The following is a 21,599-nucleotide window of genomic DNA, read 5'->3' on the forward strand; positions in this document are numbered from 1 at the left end:
AGTATGGCAACGGAAAGGCTCTGTGACATTTGAGTAGAAACGTCTCGAGGGTAAGAAAGATCGTAGGAGAATGAAGTGTGTGTGTTTGCGTGTGTATGTGTGAGGGTGGGGGGAGCAGGAGAGGGGAAGAGAGAGAGTGGAAGAGGAAAAGAGAAAAAGAGCAAGAGAAAGGCAAAGGGAAGGAGCGAAAGAGGGACAGACCAAGGGAGGGAGAAATAGAGTGAAAGGATGATAATGTCTACATGAATATCCAAGGATTTGGGCACATTCAGTTTGAGGTGCCTCCAAGATACCTACCTGGAGATACTGAGTAGGCAGTCGAAAGGGATAAAGATAGGAATTTTGGGATCACTTGTGTGCATAAGGTACATGAAGCTATGATATTTGAGGGTAGCCCCAAAGAGAGAGGACGCTGATGAAGTCCAAGGATTGAATGGCTTTAATGGCTGCCTTGTGATCCATGAATGAATGAACCAACATTTGTTTAACAGTCCTTTATTAATAAATAAATAATGTGATGTATTGTCACAGCTCTGAACATCTTATTATTTACATAGATGCAGAATGTATCTCTAAGATGTCCATCTAATTAGGTGGAAAAATAAGAGGCAAGATTTAAACCCAGGTTAGCCTGACCTCAACACAGCCTCCCACACACTGTTTCCCACTTCTCTGGGGACAATAAGGTTTCTCACAGTAAACGTTATAAGCCAACATTCTGGTTTGTTCAGTATGATTGGGATTATATTGATCCACCCAAGAAATATCTGTTAATCAATTATATCTTCCAAGTGCCATGTTGGCACTGGGTGTGATGGTGAGCAAAATGGACAGACTTCCTGACCTCAGGAAAATGACAGCTGAAGGAATAAGCTAGCATAAGACATGGGAAGCCGGACCTATTGTGGATCCCCAGTAATACTCCAGCTTCTCTTTCCATTTGGATGTTAGTAGGAGCAGAGGCCAAGTTTGCCTTTAATAAAAAAAAATGAAAGAGTTTAGCTTGTATTCTTGTCCAGACAGGATTTGTTGTCAGAGGAGGGGAGCATCTTGACTCACTGTGAGTTAGTGTGATTAATTTATTGCTTGTGTGTTTTAATTATGTTCGTTGTTGTACACCACAGTATCACCATCAACTAGTGTCCAGTAAGTTTTATAAATTGCTATTTTAAAATAAATGGATGAATTCACACTCTGAAACAATATACATTTGTCAAGAAAACTTTTTAATTGAGTTATAATTGACATATAACAATGTGTAACTTTAAGATAAATAAAATGCTGATGTGATACATTTATAATTTGCAGTTTAATTGCCACTAAAGTGTTAGCTGACTGTTAGTAGCAGCTAACACCTCTATCATGTCACATAACCATCACATCTTTCTTGTGGTGGGAACAATTAAGATCTAGTCTCTTAGCAACTCTGAAGTTTATAATACAGTCTTATTGTCTATAGGCTGTGCATCAGACCTCCAGGTCTACTCATCTACTGGTTGATCTACTGGTTGAAAATTTGTGCCCTTAAACAACATCTCCCCAGTTCCCCCACCTCTCAGTCTCTGGCAACAACCATTGCAATCTGTTTTTATGAGTTTATCTTTCTTTGATCCCACTTTTAAGGGATATCACACCATATTTGTCATTGTTTTGAGTACACATATTTTCAACAAATTATAAGCACTATGAAGTATGATGAATCTTAAATCCATCCTCGTACCAAGGGGGAGCATTGAATCAGTGTGACCATGGGATACACCTTCATTCTGGGTTCTGCACTCATTAGTGAGACCAAAGAGTTCACCACTGGCCCATGAGCCGAGTCACTCTGACACAGCAGGCCATTTCCACGGTGGGACTTCTTTCCTTGACCTAACAATAGTGACTTCCCAGTGACTCTCTGCAGCTGCTCAAGATTCACACTGAAAATGTGGAGGTTTTCTCAACTTTTTCTGAGGCTGATTATTACAGAGATGAGTGAGCAATGCTAGGGTTTATGGTGCTTTGCTCTCCTCCCCTGTAACCTGGGTAGTCTCCTGCAGCCTTGCCAAACCTGTGTTGTAGCTACCCGGTGCTGCCTAGCACAGGGGGAAGGTCTGCTGTGTTCCATTTCTCTTTGCAGTGTGGGTTTCTGGGATGGGAGTAATCACACCACCCCTGCTTCCGGCAGAAGAAGAACAGATTCTGGCTTTACCGCTACCTGACAAAGTGTCCTGCAACAGATAGGAATCATCGAATCGTATTTTCTCTGAGTGATCGATCACCTCATACAGCTTTCCACCCTGAGTACAGGCATGATGCTGCTTAACCATTGTGGGCACCTTTGGATGTTGCAGACAAGGGTCCTTATAAAATTTAAAGCATCAGACAAATATGGTATTACATGTTTACAGGGGGCCATCTTTAATGGTAGCACCTGGTAACCCAGTTTAGCTATGTCCAAGGAATTCCTCCCAGTAATCACATTTTTTCTGGGTAAAGCATGCTGAGGAAGGTCTTCTTCATGGCATTCTTCAGCTCCTTGTTCCTGAGACTGAAGATGATGGGGCTGAGGAAGGGAGTGAGGACCGTGTAGGTGATGCCCATCAGCGTGTCTCCTTCCAGAGACTGGGGAATCTTGGGCTTGAGGTAGATGACGGAGGCGAAGCTATAGTGCACGACCACCACGGTGAGGTGGGACGCACAGGTGGAGAAGGCCTTGTGCCGGCCCTCAGCAGAGGGGATCCTCAAGATGGTGGCCACAATGAAGGCGTAAGAGAGGAGGATGAGGAGACAGCAGCCCAGCAGGGCCGTAATACACACTAGGACCACGCCCATGGCCACTGTGGAGACATTGTCCCCACAGGCCAACTTCAGGAGAGGTAGCACGTGGCAGACAAAATGATGGATCACATTAGAGCCACAGAAGGTGAGCTGGAAAATGGCTGATGTCACCACCAGCCCCATAACTGAGCCTCCAACCCAGGACCAGGCCACCAGACAGGCACAGCCACGGGGACTCATGAGCACGTTGTAGCGCAGGGGGTGGCAGATGGCCACATAGCGGTCATAGCCCATGACGGTGAGCAGGAAGGAGTGGGTGAAGCCAAACATGAAGGAGAAGAACATCTGGCTGGCACAGGCGGTGAAGGAGATGGAGCGATCAGTGGAGAGCAGGTCAGCCAGCATGCGTGGGATGACAGCAAAAGTGTAGAAGACCTCAGAGATGGAGAGGGCGCAGAGGAAGAGGTACATGGGGGTGTGGAGGCTGCGCTCGCTCCAGATGGTGGTCATGATGAGCACGTTCCCCAGCAGCGTGAACAGGTACATGAGCAGGAAGAGCAGGAAGAACATCAGCTGAAGGTGGGGGAAGGTGGAGAAGCCGATGAGGATGAATTCAGTCACTGCTGAGAGGTTGGCTCCCTGCATGGAGGCTGTGCCTGAAGTGAGGTGTGACATGGAGAGCTCAGCTCCTGGGTGGAGGGCGGCCATCAGCTTCCACCATTGCTGTCTCTGCCCAAGGGGCTGCTGCTCCTGGTAAATGACAGGTGGCATTGCTGTAGTTCTTACTCTGTGCTTCTTGTGAGTTAGTCCTCTCCTAATGTAGTGGGGGAGGTGCTGTTTCTGTCACCCCGTTTTGAGTATTTTGAGAATACTCACTGAGAATGTCGGGGTGCAGAGAGGCCAAGCAGCTTGTTCAAGGTGAAGTTGTCAAAATGGCAGATCCAAAACCTGACCCCATGGCTGGCTGTCCCCAAAGACTCTACCCTTCTATCCTTCTAGGGATTTTGCTTCCAAACATGAAAATGTTCCTTCACTGAGTTTCCAGCTGTTGCTACACTGCTCCTCTCCTCCCTTCTGATAAATCCTGATCCTCTCAGAGCTTCAGATACTGCTAGACGTCCCTACCTGGGGTCTACAACACTTTGGACCAGTGTGTACCTCTAACTTAATGTGATCAAGTAGATTCTTCCTCTGGAGTCATCCATGCAAGAAATTCAAGGAAGGACGCTGTGTAGAAATAATGTTCTGATTATTTTCCAGCTCCCATGAGGCCCACCTGCCCCTCCTGAGGCAATGCAACATAGCCATCAGACAAAGGGATGTGGGAGTCAGTCCACTGGGTGCAAATTCCTGCTCTGCCCACTGTGTAAACCTGAGCCACTTCCTTCACCTCTCTGCACCTCCATTTCTCTCTACCTGCCTCAGAGAACTGTTGTGGGAACTAAATGAACTATTCTGGGACTGTGACCTGGAAAACAGTAGGCGCGGCCTGTGATAATGAAATCAATACACTAAGTGAGCAGATGCACATGGTCTGTGCTCAGTCAGTAACTTTCGTTTAATGAGATTTCAATCTTTCTTTATAAATAACTGTTTTTAAGTGATTTTTATTAGGTAACTTTAAAAGGCAGTAAACCACTAATCTGTGGCCTTTGGGGTCTGGCTTCTTTCACTCAGCATGATGTTTTCGAGGCTCTTCCATGTCGTAGTGTGTATGAGAACGTCATTCCTTTTCACAGCCAATCAATGTTCCTTTATGGATAGACCACATTTTCTTTATCTATTCACCCACTGATAGACATTGAGGTTGTTTTCATTTTTCACTCTTCTGAATCGCGCTGCTATGAACATTCATGCAGGAGTTTAAAGCATAGCAGTGGTTTCCAGGTGCCGGGGGAAGGGGAGATGGGGAGTGATTGCTAATATGTGTTGGGTTTCCTTTAGACATGCTGAGAAAGTTCTGGAACTAGGTGGAGGTGGTGGTTGCAGAACATTGAATGTATTTAATGTCACTGAATTGTTGTAAGAAGGAGAAAATAGTCAATTTTATGTTCTGTGTATTTTACCACAGTAAAGAAAAAATTAGGAAAATGTAATGAATACCCTATTAAGTGGGTTCTTGTCCTAGATCAAGCCCTGACACTTTGAGAACAAGACACAACCAGACGTTTGGTGACTGGAAGCTGCATTCCCCAAATATCATCAGTTTCCAGAGTTCCTTGGCCTCCCTCCTTTGGAGTCCCTTGTTTCTTTCCCTCACTTCTTGGTCAGTACCTGCCCTAGGTTTCCAGGGTGATAGCTCCAAAAGCCCCACTCAGTCCAGATACTCTGAGATATTGCAGAGGGTAAGTCAAAGTCAATGATGTGGAAACAAGAACCTCCAAGAAAAGGTTGAATGGGTGAGAGCAGGATCCTGTTGGCTGTGCTCTCAGCTTCCCATAGCTCTCCAACATCTAGTGCAAGGGTTCTCAATATTTGGGGCCAGGTCATTCTTTGCTGTGGGGGTGGGGGTTCGTCCCGTGCACTGAAAGGTGTTTAGCAGCATCCCTGGCCTCTACCAGCTGGACGCCAGTCGCCGCTGCTCAGTAGTGACAACCAAAAATGTCTCCAGACTTTGCTAATGGCCCATGGGGAGCAAAGCTCCCAGTTAGAAAAAATGGTCTAGAGAGTACAGACAGCATGCTCTGTCTGACAGGATCTCAGTTCTTCCCTTCTCCAACTGGCAAACACCTGTTCATCTTTAAGACTCAGTTTAAATGTCACCTGCACAGTGCAGCCTTTCTGGACATCTCTTCCCCAAATAGATTTAGTTACTCATTCCTGTGTTCTTCCAAACTTCTGAGTGAGTTTGAAGGACCTAGCATCTTAACTTTTTCATGACCAATGTAATAATGTATCATGTTGGAGATGCAACTATCTCTGGCACTGGATTTTGAGTTCTGGATGAGAACAGCTACCCTCTATTGGACATGGCACCTGTGCTCATATGTTTCCTGTTAAGTATTTACCCCAATATTGTGAGGCACTACTCTGATCCCTGTTTTACAGAAGTGGCAGCTGCATCCCACACAAGACACATTACTTGCCCAAAGGACCGTGGCTTCTGAGTGGGGGAGCCAGGATCTGAACCTGCACCTGAATGACCCAAAAGCCTACCTTTTCCTAACCTCTCTGTTACACTCACCACTTACTGGTGGCTGTTAATGAATGTCAGAGCCACTCCCAGGACCAAAGAGCTGTTAGCTTCACCACACCAGACCATCCACACACTCCCTCCCTGTATTAATTAAGAGCACAAAACTCCACAGCCATGAATAAAGAAAGGGAGAGGCACTGTGAGGAGATAAGAGCTCACCATGTCTGGGGGAGGTGGTCCAGGGCTGCGTATCCATCTTCTGGGATGAGGGGGATGCAGAGGCAGCTAAGACTGGTGTCTGTTCATTCTGGAAAAAGGCAAAACTGTAAAGTCAGTAAAAAGATTGGTGGTTGTCAGGACCTCGGGAAGAGAGAGAGGGAAAGATGAATAGGTGGAACTCGGGTTTTTTTAAGGGGTGGAAACAATTCTGTGTGATACTATAATGGTGGCTACATGACATTGTGCGTTTGTCAAAATTCATAGGATGTACAGCACTAAAAGTGAACCCTCATGTAAACTGTGGGCTGTGGTTAATAAGAACATGTCAATGTAAGTCCAGCAACTGTAGCACAGTTACCTCTGGAATGCAGAAGGTTGATAACAGGGGAAGCTGTGGTCGGGGAGGGAGAGGATATGTGGAAATCCTCTGTGCTATCTGCTCAATTTTCAGTAAACCTAAAGCTCTTAAAGTAAAGTCTGTCTATTTTTTAAAGTAAACAAAGAGCCTTTGGAACATGGAGGGTGTGGGTTCAGGATGAAATGGACTGAAACCTGGCACTAATCCACCAGGAGTGTACCTAGTGGTTTCCTCTGCAAGCGTTTGAACAGCCCCAGAGAGAGAGAGTGAGATCTGGCCGTCTGGCACTTAGAGGAATCCACAGCGGGGCCAGCTCTCCACCAAGGAACACAGGGGCCAAGGCCACCTGTGGACAGATCTTCTTCTCGTATACCCCTGCAGCAGGGTTTTCCAACCTCAGCCTTAGGGACTTTGGGAGCTGATAGTTTTTGTGGTTGGGGGCTGTCCTGTGCAGTATAAGATGTTGAGAAGCATCCTTGTTGCCCACTACATGCCAGTAGCTTCTCCCAATTGTGACAATCAAAAGTGTCCTCACACAGTGTCTCATGTACCCTGGGAAGCAGAACTGCCCCTAGTTGAGAACCACAAGCGAGGTCTGTGTTGTCTCCATTTTGCCTTACCTGTCTGCCCCCATCCTGGCTCTCTCTTCTCAGTGAAGTTCTTTAGGATGCCCTTCTGCATCCTCCCTCCCATCTCTGCCACCATCGCCTCCCTTTTCTCTCCCCATTTTCAACCCTAACTCCTTACCGTCACCACACCTGTCCGCCCTGGTGCCCCCGGATGCATTACACCCTTGGTGGGTGACTGGAGCCTCTCAGTCCTAAATCCTCTTGTCTCTTTTCTCTGCCTCCCCTCAATCCTTTTACCACTGTTTTTCTGGCCAGGACGGAGAGGGGAGAGAAGTTAAAACGCAAGCAGTGTTCTGGGTAACTAAGAGCAATAGCTCCCCTCTCTGCACCTCAGTTTCTTCACCTGTCCTGAGAAGCAATCATCCCATCACCTTGAAGATAGGAAGTGGAGCCCTGCCTTCTGCTCCCATCCCGTAGACTCGAATTGCCCAAGGAGTTATATAGACAGGGTGGCTTCTCTGAGTCTGTGGCAGTTGCTGGTTCCCCAGGTCTCTCCTGGTCAAGTGGGAGGGAGGGATGATGACTCACCTGGGGCTCCAGGCTCTGCACCTCCTTCTGCCTCACTCCAGTTGGAGGTCCTGGTTTGATGTTTCCTTGCAGGTGAGGGCTGCAAGGCAAGGAGTGTGCCAGCCACGTGGGGGCCTTTGCCTGAGCTTGATCTCCATTATTTATGCTGCCTCTGCTTTCCTGCCTGCTGCCTTCTCTCACTGCAGTCCTTCTGCCTCTGCCTCTGCTACAGGGATGCGGGGACCCCTGGGGACACTTCAAGGCATTGGGCAACCTCAGGGAGAATCTGTCCTCACTTTCCCTCCCTCCCTGCCTGCCAGGGCTGAGTCAATTACCTGAGCTTCTCAGGGACTCGAGCAGAGTCTGATGCTTAGTGAATCTGGGATTTGGGGCCCTGGTTCCTGACATCAGCAGGAAAGCAGTCCTGCCATTGTCCACTGGGGCTGACGAGGCTGCCCGACTTACCTGTCTAACTTCTTTCTTCCCCGTTCAGGTCATTTGCCTAATTCAATATCTTTAAAGTTTTTAAAAATCAGCACACATATATCTGTTTTTTCTTATTAAATAATTGAAATTCTACCAATCAGGATAAAAGCTATGTGTTGACCAGCCATGCTAGCATGATGGTGAATCTGATGGACATCGTTGCAGACCATTGTACGCATGGGGCAAGTGAACAAACACATAAAATAAGAGTACTGTTTTGGGGGTTGGTTGTGCTTTTTTGTGGGTTTGTTTTATTTTTGAGATGAAATTCATATAACATAAAATTAAGCACTTTAAGTTCAGAGGCATTTAGCACTTTCACAATTTTGCTCAATCCCCATCTTTATCTAAGTCTAGAACATTTTAATCATCCCCCACAAAATGGGAGATCCCATCTCATTAGCAGTCCTCCCTCCAACCCCAGCTTTAGATTAGTGGCAACCACGAATCTGCTTTTTGTTCCTACGGATTCGCCTGATCTGGACATCTCATATAAGTGGAATCATGCAAAATGTAGCCTATAGGGTCCAGCTTTTTCCACCCAGCATAATATTTTTGAGATTCGTCTGTCATGTAGCATGCATCAGTGCTTCATTCCTTTTGATAGCTGAGTAATATTCCACTGAATGGATAGACCACCTCATGTTTACTCGTTCACTCATTGATGGGCATTTGGTTGTTTTCATCTTTTGGCTATGTGAATTGTGCTGCAATGAATATTTATGTACAAAGATTTGATTGAATTCCTTTCAATTCACCTAAGAGTGAAATTGCTGAGTCATATAGTAATTCTACCTTTAATTTTTTGATAAACCACCAAACTGTTTTCCATACTTTGTGTTTTAACACAGATCTGATTGTCCTGTAGGTACCTTTCTGCAACTTGGCTTTTTCACTCATCATTTTGGAGTGATATTCATGTTGGTTTATACAGACTAAAGGTTCTCAGCCTTGGCGGTGTTGACATTTGGGGTTGGATCGTCCTTTGAGGTGGGGGCTGTCTGAACATTGCTGGATGTCTAACAGCATCCCAGATCTCAACCACTAGATGCCAGTAGGCTCCCCACACCAGCCATGACATCAAAGTCTCCAGACATAGCCAAATGTCCCTTCTGGGGCAAAATCACATCTAGGTTTCTAACCACATAGAAACATCTCATTGTTATAAAATCAATTTAATATTCAAATTTATAAATATATATAGTGTACATTTAACTGTTAGACATCTCAGTTTGCATCCAATTTTTCTCCATTATTAGGAATAATACACTACATATCCTTGTATGTTTTCTACTACAAACAGGCACTATCTGATTCAAACACAAAATGAGTAGTGAGATGAACAGGTTGTAAGAAATGTGAATCTTAACTATAACGAGAATTGTCAAATTCAACCCCCAAGTAGCTGGGCACTCTCAGCACTTGTGTATCAGGAGATCTGTTTCCCCACGCCCTCATGAGCACTTGACAGTGTGAAACTTAATTTTGCCAACATGGTTGCCGAGTGGTTTCCCACTGTCCTTTAAGTTGCATTTCCCTAATTACTAGTGGGATTGGAAAATCTCTATTGTTCATTTGCCATATGGGTTGCCTTTTTGATATGCCCATTTAAAGCCATTGCTCATCTTTTTAAAGATTCTTTTATTCTTACTGCTTTGCAGGCATGTTATTATAGGTTCTAAATACTAATTTAGCCTACCAGTCTTTTTGCTTTGCCTTCTCTTTCTTGTGCCTTGAAGCTACTTAGAAGCTCCCAGTTAATAGTCATCTCATCGGCATAATAAAGACACTCTTATCACTCCTGGAATAGGAGGCTCAGTTTCTGGAGCTGCGTCAGGAGCTAGGGACAAAGACTGAGCTAGCAAATATTTATATTTTATCACAGGGAAGCATATAGTAATGTCAAATTTTCTGGCTTGTATCCCACAACAACAGGGATCTGGTAGAGCTTAATCAAGAAGAGGTGAGGCTTCCCAGTTTGGGTAGAAGAATTTGAGCACTTACATTACCCAAGAGACACCGTTCTCCCAGACTCAGCTGCAAATTACCCTTATTCTAGGATGCCTTCCCACTGCCCTTGCCCAAGGGCACAGCCCTGGATTCCCACTCTGGGCTCCGCCAGCTCCTGCCTTCGCTCTGACAGTACCTTGACCCCAAGGGGTTGAGGGCATCTGTATCCAGCCCTGTGTCCCACAAGACCGGGAGCTTCTTAGCCCTTAGCAGGGGCTGGTGTCTCTCTGGGCAGATAGAAGCAGCAGGGAGTCATTGTTGCATGTGAATAGTTAGAGGAAGAAGTAGACTGCAGATCCCAGAAGGCCCTTGAGGTCCCTCCCAGACTGTCTAGAATCTGAAAACCATACTTTCCAGTTGGTTCCTAGAGAGGCTGTTGGGATCAGCCTGTTGGAGCCTGCAGCAGGGATAAAGGACACTGTATCAGATCCAAGAAGTACTAGGTCTGACCCCACACCTGCCTGTGGCCGATGCTGACAGCAGCAAGCAGGAGAGATTCTTCTGCCCTCTGCTGCTGGCTGTTTCATGGAAGAGGCACCCCAGGCAGGGGAGCACCAGGAGAGAGAGGGTAGGAAGGCAGAGTTGTACAGCTGTGGGTGGGTAGCACTGCCCAGCCTGGCGATGGGGTCTGGGCTGGGGCAAGGGGTAGTAAGAGTGGATCTCAGCTTTGTTGGGAGGCTGCCTGGGGTCTTCTTAGTTTGTTCACTCTGGGTCCATAGTTTTCACGCTCCACCCCTCACCCCAAAATGCCCTTTGCAGCTTCTATATCAGTGGTTCTCAGCCGAGGGCAATTCTGCACCACAGTGGACATTTCGGACATGTCTTGATCATTTTAGGTTTCCCTGACTCATTTCGGGGAAGGGATGCTACAGGCATCTGGTAGGTTGAGACCAGAGATTCTGCCAAACATTATACCATGAAAAAGAGAGCCAAAGAATGATCTTGCCCCATATGTCACCAGTGCTGAGCTTGAGAAATCATGGTCTAGGTGCGTCTCGTCTTAGCCGCTGGGTCCTGGTCTGGGGCAAATGTGGCCACTGCTAACCTGGAGCGGAGGCTCTGAGGAAGACAGAGTGTGAACTGGGTGCACTCTGGTGATGTGTGGGATGTTTGCTCAGTACGTGTGTGGGGCCATCCTCCGTGAGACCAGAGGATACAGAATTCTGTCCACTTGCTAGGGAGATGGGAGAGCGCTGCCTCAAGAATCACGGACATCCCACCAAGCAGGAGGTGGGAAGGCAGGCTGGAAGGGTGAGGCAAGGGCTGGAGGAGAGAGTGGAGGTTGGATCAGCCTCCTGGGGGGAAACTGCATTGTGTGCTTACCAGAGGTACTATGTGCCCCATCTCGGTCAGAGACCATGAGTTTAAACTGAGGCCAGCTGGTGTCATCTGGAACAGAAGGAAGGCACTAAATCAGATCAGAACAAGGAGCATAACCTCAATGTCAGTGATATTTATTCGGTAAATTCTCAGCCCTTTACAGGAATCCTCATGGACCCACTGAAGGCAGCTCTCTGTGTAACCCCATTTTCAGTTGGGGTGAGGAGGCTAAGTGCTTACAAGTCATTTGGATTTGAACCTTGGGTGTGATGACTGCATTCTTTATGTAGTTGCAGAAAATTCTCTCTGGAAGCCAGAGTGGTTAGGGGGCATAGAAGGTGACATGGGAGGAGCCTGGGGCAGTGGTCCAGGAGAGAGGTGATGGAGCCATATGGATGTCGAGAAGCAAAAGCCAGAAACTGTTAATTTGGGAAGAAAAATGCTGAGATGAGGGAGAGATGAGGCATAAAAAGCAGTTGATGCCAGTGTCTTAGTTTCTGGGTGGGGTGTTTCGGTGTTCATAAGATTTGTTTTTCAGGTCATAAATGCAACCTTCCTCTCTCCAAAGAGCATCCTCAGTCCTGCAAATGTCCTCACTGTCCTGGAGATTTGTGTCTCCAAGTTCCAGGCTGACCCCCCTACTGTGGAGAGTACTTAGAGGCAATGCAATGGGTGCAACTATGAGGGGGCCCTGTTTCAGAGACAAGGAGTTCAGGAGCTCTGGGCAGCAGTTTGGCTCAAGTTATTCATAAGAATATAGTTTTAATTTTATGAAGGACTTCAGATGCAGAGGTTTGAGTCAATGACATTTCCAGTTTGCAACTTTTGCTCATCATTGGTTTGCACAAGGTCCTTCTCTTGTTTCATAAATATATTCCGTTTCTTTCACCTCATTTCCTTTTTGTTCTTACAGTCATTTAAAATACTTCATGTGTACTCTTAGATCTGTATGTGTTTTTGCACATTATGTATTATTTCTATATGCATATGTTTTAAAATTTATTTTTAGTTTTTAAAATTAATGGGCATTAATTTATTAGAGAAGTTTTAGATTTAGAAAAACTGATCAGATAATACAGAAGGTTCCCACTTACGTCTTCTCCCTGCACACAATTTCCTCTATGATTTATATGTTGCATTGTGTGGTACATGTGTTATAACTGATGAGTCAATACAGATGCATTGTAATTAACTGAAGTCCAAGTTTTCATTAAGCTCCACTCTTTCTGTGGTACATTCTATTGGTTTTGATGAATGTGTAATGACATATATCTGCCGTTCCAGGTTTTTACAGGCTGGTTTCATGTGCCATATTTTTAAGGTGCCGTATTTTTCTTTTTTCAGCCAGTATTATTGAAAAACTTCATTTACACTGCTATGTGTACATCTAACACTTGTCTGTGGCTCCAGTGTTGCATCCATCCCCTCTTACCTATGCTCTCCCCGATCGTGACAAGCAGGCTTTTCCAGTTTCCCCACTACAGCAATGCTACGTGGAACATCCTCTTCTGTTCTCCCCTATAAATAGGTTTAAGTCGAGATAATATTTAGGACCCAATTTGCTGGTGTACAGAGCATGCATATTCTGAATTCTCACGATTCTACATTCTCAACAGCAGTATAAGAAAATTCTTTCAGCCCATAGTCCAATCAAGATGGCATTTTCTAATTTTTGGAATTGAATACATATACAATAAAATTCCATTACTGTTTTCTATTCTACCCCCACACTTTCCTTGCCCTTTTTACTGAGCATCTTTTCATTTGCCTGGGTAACTTCTTCTGTCAACTCTCTGCTCATATCGTTTGCTCATATCTGTATTAAGGTTTCTGCTTCTTGTTTATTCTTCTAGACAGTGTTCCTTTGTCACTTTTACACAATGCAAATTATTTTCCCCCAACTTTCTATCTACCTGATAATGTGGAACAAAATTAGTGCTGATGTTTTCATGCCTTCTAAAAATCACCTTAACCTTTGTGCTTTTAAAAATCCACAGAATAATTTTCTTACACTTTCTCCTATTAGCTTTATAGTTTATATTTCCTATTTATGTCCTGGAACAAATGGTTTTCACCTTTGCATGTGCTCTTGGGCAGAAATTCAGATTGATCTTGCTTCATAAAATGAACACTTTTCCCACCACAAAGAGGTAAACAATCCATTTTCTCCCTTTGACTTGCCCTGCCACCTTTATCATATATTAGGCATTGAATAATGAAGGGATACTCTCTGAGACGGCCAGTCAATTTTAATCAGTGTCTATGTCTATTCCATTTTCACACTTTAAAAGAATGACCATGACTCTATAATATGTCTCACTACCTGGGAGTGCACGGCTTTCCTGTCTACTTCATTTTTGTAAGATTAGCATACTTTTGTACTGACTTTATTTTCAGAAGGAGATTGTATCAAGTTCATAGCCAATACACTGGAATCGTAGCTGCAGTTGCACTGCTGGTATAATTTGCAGAAGAGCTGACACCATTACACCGCGAGCTCAACTCATCCGAAATCGTAGACTATTTTAATACATTCAGATCACCTTCTACATTTTTATTAGTGGTTAAAATTGTTGTCTTTGGAGGTCGTGAATTGTTTGGTTACCTCCTCGTATTCTATAATAGGGGTTTTCAAAGTGTGATATGAGGGCACTCGGGGTCCTGGAGATGCGTTCTTGGGGGTCCATCAGGTCCTTACTTTTCCGGTTACACGTGTGGATGTGTTTTCATCATGCACTTCAGTTAAAGCAACATAACACCACTGACTAAATGAAGAAGCAGGTGTGAGCTTAGTTTATCTCCTATCGAGGCAAACATTAGGCATATTTGTGAAAATGTAAGACAAGGCCACTCTTCTCACTCAATGTTTTCTGAAAATGTAGTTACTCCCATATAAATGTGTTTCTAATATGAATATGTAATAGGTTTATTATTATTCTTTTAATTATACCAATTACTAAATACTTTTAAAGAACCTCAGTTTTAATTTCTAATATGATAAAAAAAAAAAAAGTGATAGTTACAAACCCACTCAAACAAAAGCCCTGTAGGGGGCTCAAAAGTTTTTGAGTGTAAAAGGATCCTGAAGCCAAAATGCTTGAGAGCTATATCTTTATAGTTTGGGCCATTATTGGAAATGTTATCTTACTTGTACTTAAATTCTGTATTTTGAGTGATTATTACTGGTGTAATAGTGTGAGAAATACTGTGAGAAATACTGTGAGTTTCGGAGGCTGAGCCCGCCTTCTGCAGCACTGCGCCCTCTTGTTGTTCTGACATATCACATCTTGATTCTTTTATCTTTCTAGGCAGATGCTCCAGTTTCCTCCCTTCCAATCCTTATATAGCTTCTTCCTTTTCTTTCCTTGTAGCACGGCTCATGACTTTCAGCTCCATGTCAAAGAACAGCAGAGACAGGGAGTAACTTTGGTTTGTTCCTAATCGTAAAATAATGCGAGTACACTTCCCCTCTCAGATACTATGTGCTGGTTTTGTAGTATATATTCTTTGAGTAGCTAAGAAATTCCCTTTTGATTTTATGTTGCAAAAACGCTTTTTAAAAAATCATAAATAGGTGTACCTATATGAAATCATTGTCTTGTATACCTAAAACTGACACAGTGTTATATGTCAAACTATATAAAACTTTAAAAATATTAAAGCTAGTTGAATTTTGGAAAATATCTTCCTTCCTTGATCAAAAGAACTCTATGATCTTTCTTGGTTAGTTTGTTGATGTGATGAATCACATGACAGGTCATCTGATGCTGCACCGTCTTGTCATTTATGGGCTAAAACAACACCACTTGATCATAATTTACTATTTTTATGACAGCATTTTATTTGACTCATTTCTGAATATTATTAATTGCATTATAACTGATAATTCCCAAATTACATTTCTGAATTCTGTTAAAATTTGTAATTTCAACTTTTTGGCCTGTCTATCTAGTATTGATTTAGCTATTTCTACCTCATATCTGTTTCACGGAAGTGGTGTTATTTATTTATTACTAATAATCTAGGGTATATTGTTCTATAGGTTAATTATATTCATGCAGGTTGCTACAATGTTCCAATAATCTTCATAAAATGGTCTTCTTTGTCTCTTGTGTGCATGTGTGTGTACACTTTAAATTTCAATATGCATTTAAACCAGTAGTATTTTCCTTCAAAGCCAAAGTAACAAGATCACACTTAAAATTAACAACTAGATTAAGAATAATCTCTTCATACTATTTTTAACTCATCATTCATTCATACCACAATCAAAATCTTACCTATTTCCTTAAAACTACTTTACAACTAGTTTATCTAAATATCTGATACCCAATATTGCACATGGTTGTTATGTCCCTTGAATTCCTCTTCACCCTCTTCTTCATCCTGACTTGATGAGACCAGACCAGGTGTTCTATAGAACATTTCACCTTCTGGATTTTCTAATTATTCTTCATGGTGTCATTTAGCTTGTTCCTCCGTCCTCTGCATATTATCACTCTTTGGTGCTCAGCTGTGGCCTATGGGCACATTTATATAGCCAGATCATATAGTATAGAGGTATTTAATTGCCATTTAATCTATGTTAAAGCCTATGTTTTAGCCACTGTGACTTCATCCTATTTCTGATCTCACCAGATGCAGCATCCTTTTCTGGTCAGAACTATAGCACAGTGTCTGAATTCATCCTCATCGGCTTCTCCACCTTCCCTCAGCATCTCCTGCCTGCCTTCTTCCTGCTGTACCTGCTGATGTACCTGTTCACACTCCTGGGCAACCTGCTCATCATGGCCACCATCTGGAGGGAGCGCAGCCTCCACACCCCCATGTACCTCTTCCTGTGCGCCCTCTCCACCTCCGAGATTCTGTTCACTGTTGCTGTCACCCCTCGAATGCTGGTCGACATGCTCTCCACCCACCGCTCCATCTCCTTCGTGGCCTGTGCCAGCCAGATGTTCTTCTCCTTCACGTTTGGCTTCACCCACTCCTTCCTGCTCATGATCATGGGCTATGACCGCTACATGGCCATCTGCCACCCTCTGCACTACAACGTGCTCATGAGCACACGTGACTGTGCCAGTCTCGTGTCCTGGTCCTGGGCTGGTGGCTCAGTCATGGGGATGATGTTGACACTGATAGCTTTTCATCTCACCTTCTGTGGCTCTAACAAGATCCACCATTTTCTCTGCCATGTGCTTTCTCTCTTGAAGTTGGCCTGTGGGAAGGAGACATCATCTGTCACCATGGGTGTCATCCTGGTTTGTGTCACAGCCCTGATGGGGTGCTTATTCCTCATCGTCCTCTCCTATGTCTTCATCGTGGCTGCCATCTTGAGGATCCCCTCTGCCGAAGGCCGGCACAAGACCTTCTCCACATGTGTATCCCACCTCACCATAGTGATTGTGCACTACGGCTTTGCCTCCATGATCTACCTGAAGCCCAAGGGCCCCCGTTCCATGGACAGTAACACTCTGATGGCCACCACCTATACAGTCTTCACCCCCTTTCTCAGCCCGATCATTTTCAGCCTCAGGAACAAGGAGCTGAAGAATGCCATAAAGAGAACCTTCCACAGAACATTCTGTCCCTCAAGCTCCTGACGGTGGCATGGAAATGTGACAGATGATTTGGGTTTAATAATGTCTGTGTCCATAGAGCTCTTGTGGTGATTCAGGTCTCCGAAAATACCTCCGCTCCATAGGAGTTAGATGCGTATTAGATATTTGTTTTTCTCCAACTTGCTTTCCCCTCTTGCATAGGCCCAAGTCATCAAAGTCTCTAATTTATACCCAATGAGATGAATTCCATCACATTATCTGTGCCTTAGAATGCATTATCTATCTATAGGCAGGTGGAGAGCATCACAGGGAAGTGTCAGGCCCCTGATGCACATGATTCTTCTTGAATGGACTAGCACAAGAAGGCTTCGTTCCCCCACCCCTCAAAATAAGAATAAACAAAATAACAAAGATAGTAATAAATGCCACCAGAATTGAGTCTTTATGTATAAAGTACTGTGCCTAATGTTTTATTATTATTATATCTTAATTACAGCAAATGTACAAAAAAAAAGTTCTTGTCTTAGAGAAAATGGTTTATTCTTTATAGATTTCTGCTAGGTTTTGGAGCTATAGACTGTAAGGCAAGTTTTTCTGTTGCACTGAACTGGTTGAAGGAAGTTAGAAAGGCAAAGTGAAGAGAGAGCAAGAGGGAGAGAGAGACAGAAAGAGAGTGACTGAGAGTGCTAGACTAGGGGGAATAAAGTCCTTTAAAGAGATCTGATCATTTAATTGATTATTTAATTGATCATTTAAAAAATATATGGAGCAGAATCTGGGCAAGATGGAAGGAAGGAGAAGGAGGTTCGTACTAAGGCAATATGCATATGAGGATGGGGAAGAAGGGAAGAGGATGGAGGTAAGAAGGGGAAGGGGGAAGAAAAAAGGGAGGAGAGAGAAAGGGAAGAGGGGGTCAGTGCTTAGGTAAGAACACAGGCATGTAAAAGTGTGCTGCTGACATCTTTTTCTTTTGTTTTGTTTGTGGGGGGCGATAATTAGGTTTACTTATTTATTTATTTATTCTAGAGGAAATACTGGGGAAGGAACCCAGGACCTCATGCATGCTAAGCACACACTCTACCACTTGAGCTATACCCTCCCCCCACTGCTGCTGACATGTTATTGAAATCCCTTTCCATTTTTCCCACACATAATTTCAATAAAACATCCATTTTTATTACTGTGTTAAAGTTGCAGCTGTTTGGGGAGTGAGTTGAAAAGCAGAGAGCTATCTCAATATGGAACAGAGAGAGGTCAGAGATGGTCCCTTCATTATGAAGATGAGAAGCGTTGGCAGAGGTCACACAAATGTGAATGAAGGGAGTCACAAGGAGGTTTATGTCTATCTGACTCCCAACTGGTGTTTGAGAATATATGTCACTGAGGATCCAGGAAGGGGACCCTTTGTGGCATGTTAACTATTAACTCAAAGATGAGACCAAATATTTGAGTTGGAGGCAAAAGTGATTTTATAAAGATAAACCCATAGTCATCAGTCATCTCATTAGCATAAAAAGACACTCTTTTCAGAGGGTCAGGAACCAAAGACACCACCAAAAGACCAAATTTTTTTATGTTTGTTTTATGTTACATCTTATCACAGGGAGGCATATGCGAATGTCAGACTGTCTGCTTGGATCACCAGGACAATAGGAATAGAGCAGAATTTGGGAAGAGAGGTGGGGCTGTCTAGTTTGGCCAGAAGACATATTGCACATAAGAAACCAGTCCCCAAGACCCAGTCCCAAATGACTCTTATTCTGAAAAGCCATCCAGCCCTGGAATCTCACTCTCGGCTCCTCCAGCTCCTGCCTTCCCTCTGACCTTATCCCTACACCCCAAGGGACTAAGGGCATCTATTTCAAGCCCTGTCCTCCAACCCCACCCCCTAGACTGGGAGCTCCTCAGACTTCAGCAAGGGCTGGGTTCTTTCTGGGAAGAGGTGACACCAGAGACCTTTGTTGTGTGTGGATAGTTGGAGGAAGGAGTAGAGGCTGCAAGTTCCCAAAGGACCCTTGAGGTCCCTCCCAGCCTCTCCAGACCCTGAGGACAGATATTCTAGGTTGCTGTCTTGGAGAGGCCCTAGGGAGCAGCCTGCTGGAAGCCCGCAGCAGGGATAAAGCACACAGGATGAGTTCTAGGAGCCCCTAGGTCCAATCGCACACTTGCCTGTGGGTACCGCTGACAGCATCCAGCAGGAGAGCTTCTTCTGCCCTTTCCTGCTGGGCACTTCATGGAAGAGGCAGGCCAGGGAGAGGGGAACCAGGACAGAGAGGGTAGGAAGGAAGTACCATACGGTTGTGGGCAGCACCGCCAAGCCTGGGGATGGGGTCAGGGCTGGGGAGAAGGGCCAGAAGAGAGGATCTCAGGCTTGGGAGGCTGCTGGGGGTCTTCTCTGTTTACCCCTTCTGACTTCCAGGTTCTCACCAAGCCTAGGTGCCCTTTGCAGCTTGTGCGTCAGGGATTCTTAGCCTGGGGTCATTCTGCCCCACAGTGGATGTTTGGACGTGTCTGGAGGCAGTTTTCCATGTCATGATTGTGGGAGGGAGGGGATGCTACAGACATCTGGTGGCTGATGCCAGGGATGCTGTTAAATATTGTACAAACATGTGTTAGCATGGTACATTTGTTCCAACTGATGAACCATTATGGACATTATTATTATTGTTGTTGTTATTATATAGATACACACTACTATATAAAAAATACATATATTATTATTATTACTGAAGTCCATAGCTTACCTTCTGGCTCACTGTTTGTGCTGTAATTTCTATGGATTTTAACCAATTTTTAATGATATGGTATGAATTTGCTGGTGTAGTTTGGATCTTCACCATTTTGCATTCTCACCAGCAATGCAAGAGGATTCCTTTCTCCCCATTGGCACATCAAGAAGGCAATTCTAACCTGGGGAATTGAATACATATGCAGTAAAATTTCATTGCTTTATTCATCTCCCCAACTTTTTTTTTTTTTTGAGCATCCTTTTATTTGCCTGAGTAAATCCTTCTGTGACTTTCCTGCTCATATCCTTCATTCACATCTGTATTGAGGGTCCTATTTCTTCTTGTTTGTTCTTCTTCAAGAGTGTTCTCTTGTCGGTTTTACACACTGCAAATGATCTTGTCCCAGTTTTCCATCTACCTGTTAACTTTATTAAGGATATCTTTGGGGAGCAGAAATTCTCTTTTTGTTCCATTTTTAATTGAAGTATAGTCAGTTTACAATGTTGTGTCAGTTTCTGGTGTACAGCATCATGTTTCAGTCATACAGATACATACATATATTCCTTTTCATATTCTTTTTCATTATAGATTACTACAAGATATTGAATATTGTTCCCTGTGCTATATAGGATCAACTTGTTTATCTAGCCTACATATAGTAGTTAGCAGGAACAGAAATTCTTAACGTTGACGTTTTCATGTCTTTTAAAAGTCAACTTAACGTTTGTGCTTTTGAAGTTTGGTTTAGGAAGTCCTTCTCCACTACTAAGATCCACAAAGTAATTCTCTTTCACTTTCTCCTGTTAACTTTATACTTTGTTTCACATTTATGTCTTGAATCCATCTGGATTCTACCTTTGCATGTGGTCTTCGGCAGAAATTCGGATTTACTTTGCTTCATAAAATGAACAGTTTTCCTTCCACAAACTGGGAAACAATGCATCTTTTCCTTTATTTGTGCTGCCACCTTTATCATATATTACATTATGAATAATAACGGGATATTTTCTGAGATATCCAGTCAAGTTAATGGATGTCTATGCCTGTTCCTGGTTCACATTCTTAAAAATGACTACGACTCTAGAATGTGCCATAATCCCTGGGAAGACAAATCTGTCCTGCTCACAATAATAATGATAAGATGAGTATCATTGTGCACTGACTTTTTTTCAGAGGAAATTTAGGACAGTTACTAAATTTACAGTCCACTCACTGGAGTCCTAAATGCAATTGTACTGATGGTATAATTTGGGGGAAGAAGTGACACCATTATCATATTAGATCATCCCATCCAGGAAAGTAAACAGCTTCCATGTATTCAGATCATCCTCTACATTTTTATTGTTCGCTAACCTTTTTGTCTTTGGAGGTATTGCATGTTTGTTGTTGAATCCTAGATATTTTATAACAAAGGTTTTCAAAATATAATATGAGGACCCCTGGGGTTCCCTGATACACTTTCTGGGGGTCCACCAGGTCCCTACCTTGGCAGTACACGTGAGGATATGTTTTTGTCACATGCATCAAATAAAACGACATACTGCCACAGACTGACAAAGAATCAGACACAGCATTAGGTTGTCTACCACCAGGCCAGACGAGGAACGTACTTGCGAAAATGTAGAACAGGACCACTATTATCACTACTTATTATTTGAAAATGTGATTACTTTCCTTAAAATGTCACTATATTAAAATGTAATAGATTCATTGTTGTTCTTTTAGATACACTAATACAAATCCTTTAAAAGATTCTCAGGTTCGATTTCTAAAATGGGAAAGATTGATAGTTCTGACCCCCGTCAAACAAAAGCCCTTTGGGAACTCAGTGTTTTATTGTAAGAGGATCCTAAGAGCAAATGGTTGAGGGCTTTTACTTCATAG

General features: G+C 43.6%; 2 protein-coding genes across 2 annotated transcripts; one reads left to right on the forward strand and one right to left on the reverse strand.

The window, feature by feature from the left end:
* Positions 1–2,460: 2,460 nt before the first annotated feature.
* On the reverse strand, positions 2,461–3,457 carry LOC116659120 (olfactory receptor 10H1-like). Its single transcript, XM_032466332.1, has one exon. It carries the CDS (start codon positions 3,436–3,438, stop codon positions 2,461–2,463), a length of 978 nt encoding a protein of 325 aa, XP_032322223.1. The 5' UTR covers positions 3,439–3,457.
* A 4,775-nt stretch (positions 3,458–8,232) lies between these two features.
* LOC116659135 (olfactory receptor 10H3-like) lies at positions 8,233–17,357 on the forward strand. The gene is made up of 2 exons (XM_032466352.1): positions 8,233–8,269; positions 16,067–17,357. The coding sequence occupies exons 1-2, from the start codon at positions 8,233–8,235 to the stop codon at positions 17,026–17,028; spliced, it is 999 nt and encodes a 332-aa protein (XP_032322243.1). The 3' UTR covers positions 17,029–17,357.
* The last annotated feature ends 4,242 nt before the right edge of the window (positions 17,358–21,599 follow it).

The sequence above is a fragment of the Camelus ferus genome, chromosome 22 (assembly GCF_009834535.1).
Source record: "Camelus ferus isolate YT-003-E chromosome 22, BCGSAC_Cfer_1.0, whole genome shotgun sequence".
Classification (NCBI taxonomy): domain Eukaryota; kingdom Metazoa; phylum Chordata; class Mammalia; order Artiodactyla; family Camelidae; genus Camelus; species Camelus ferus.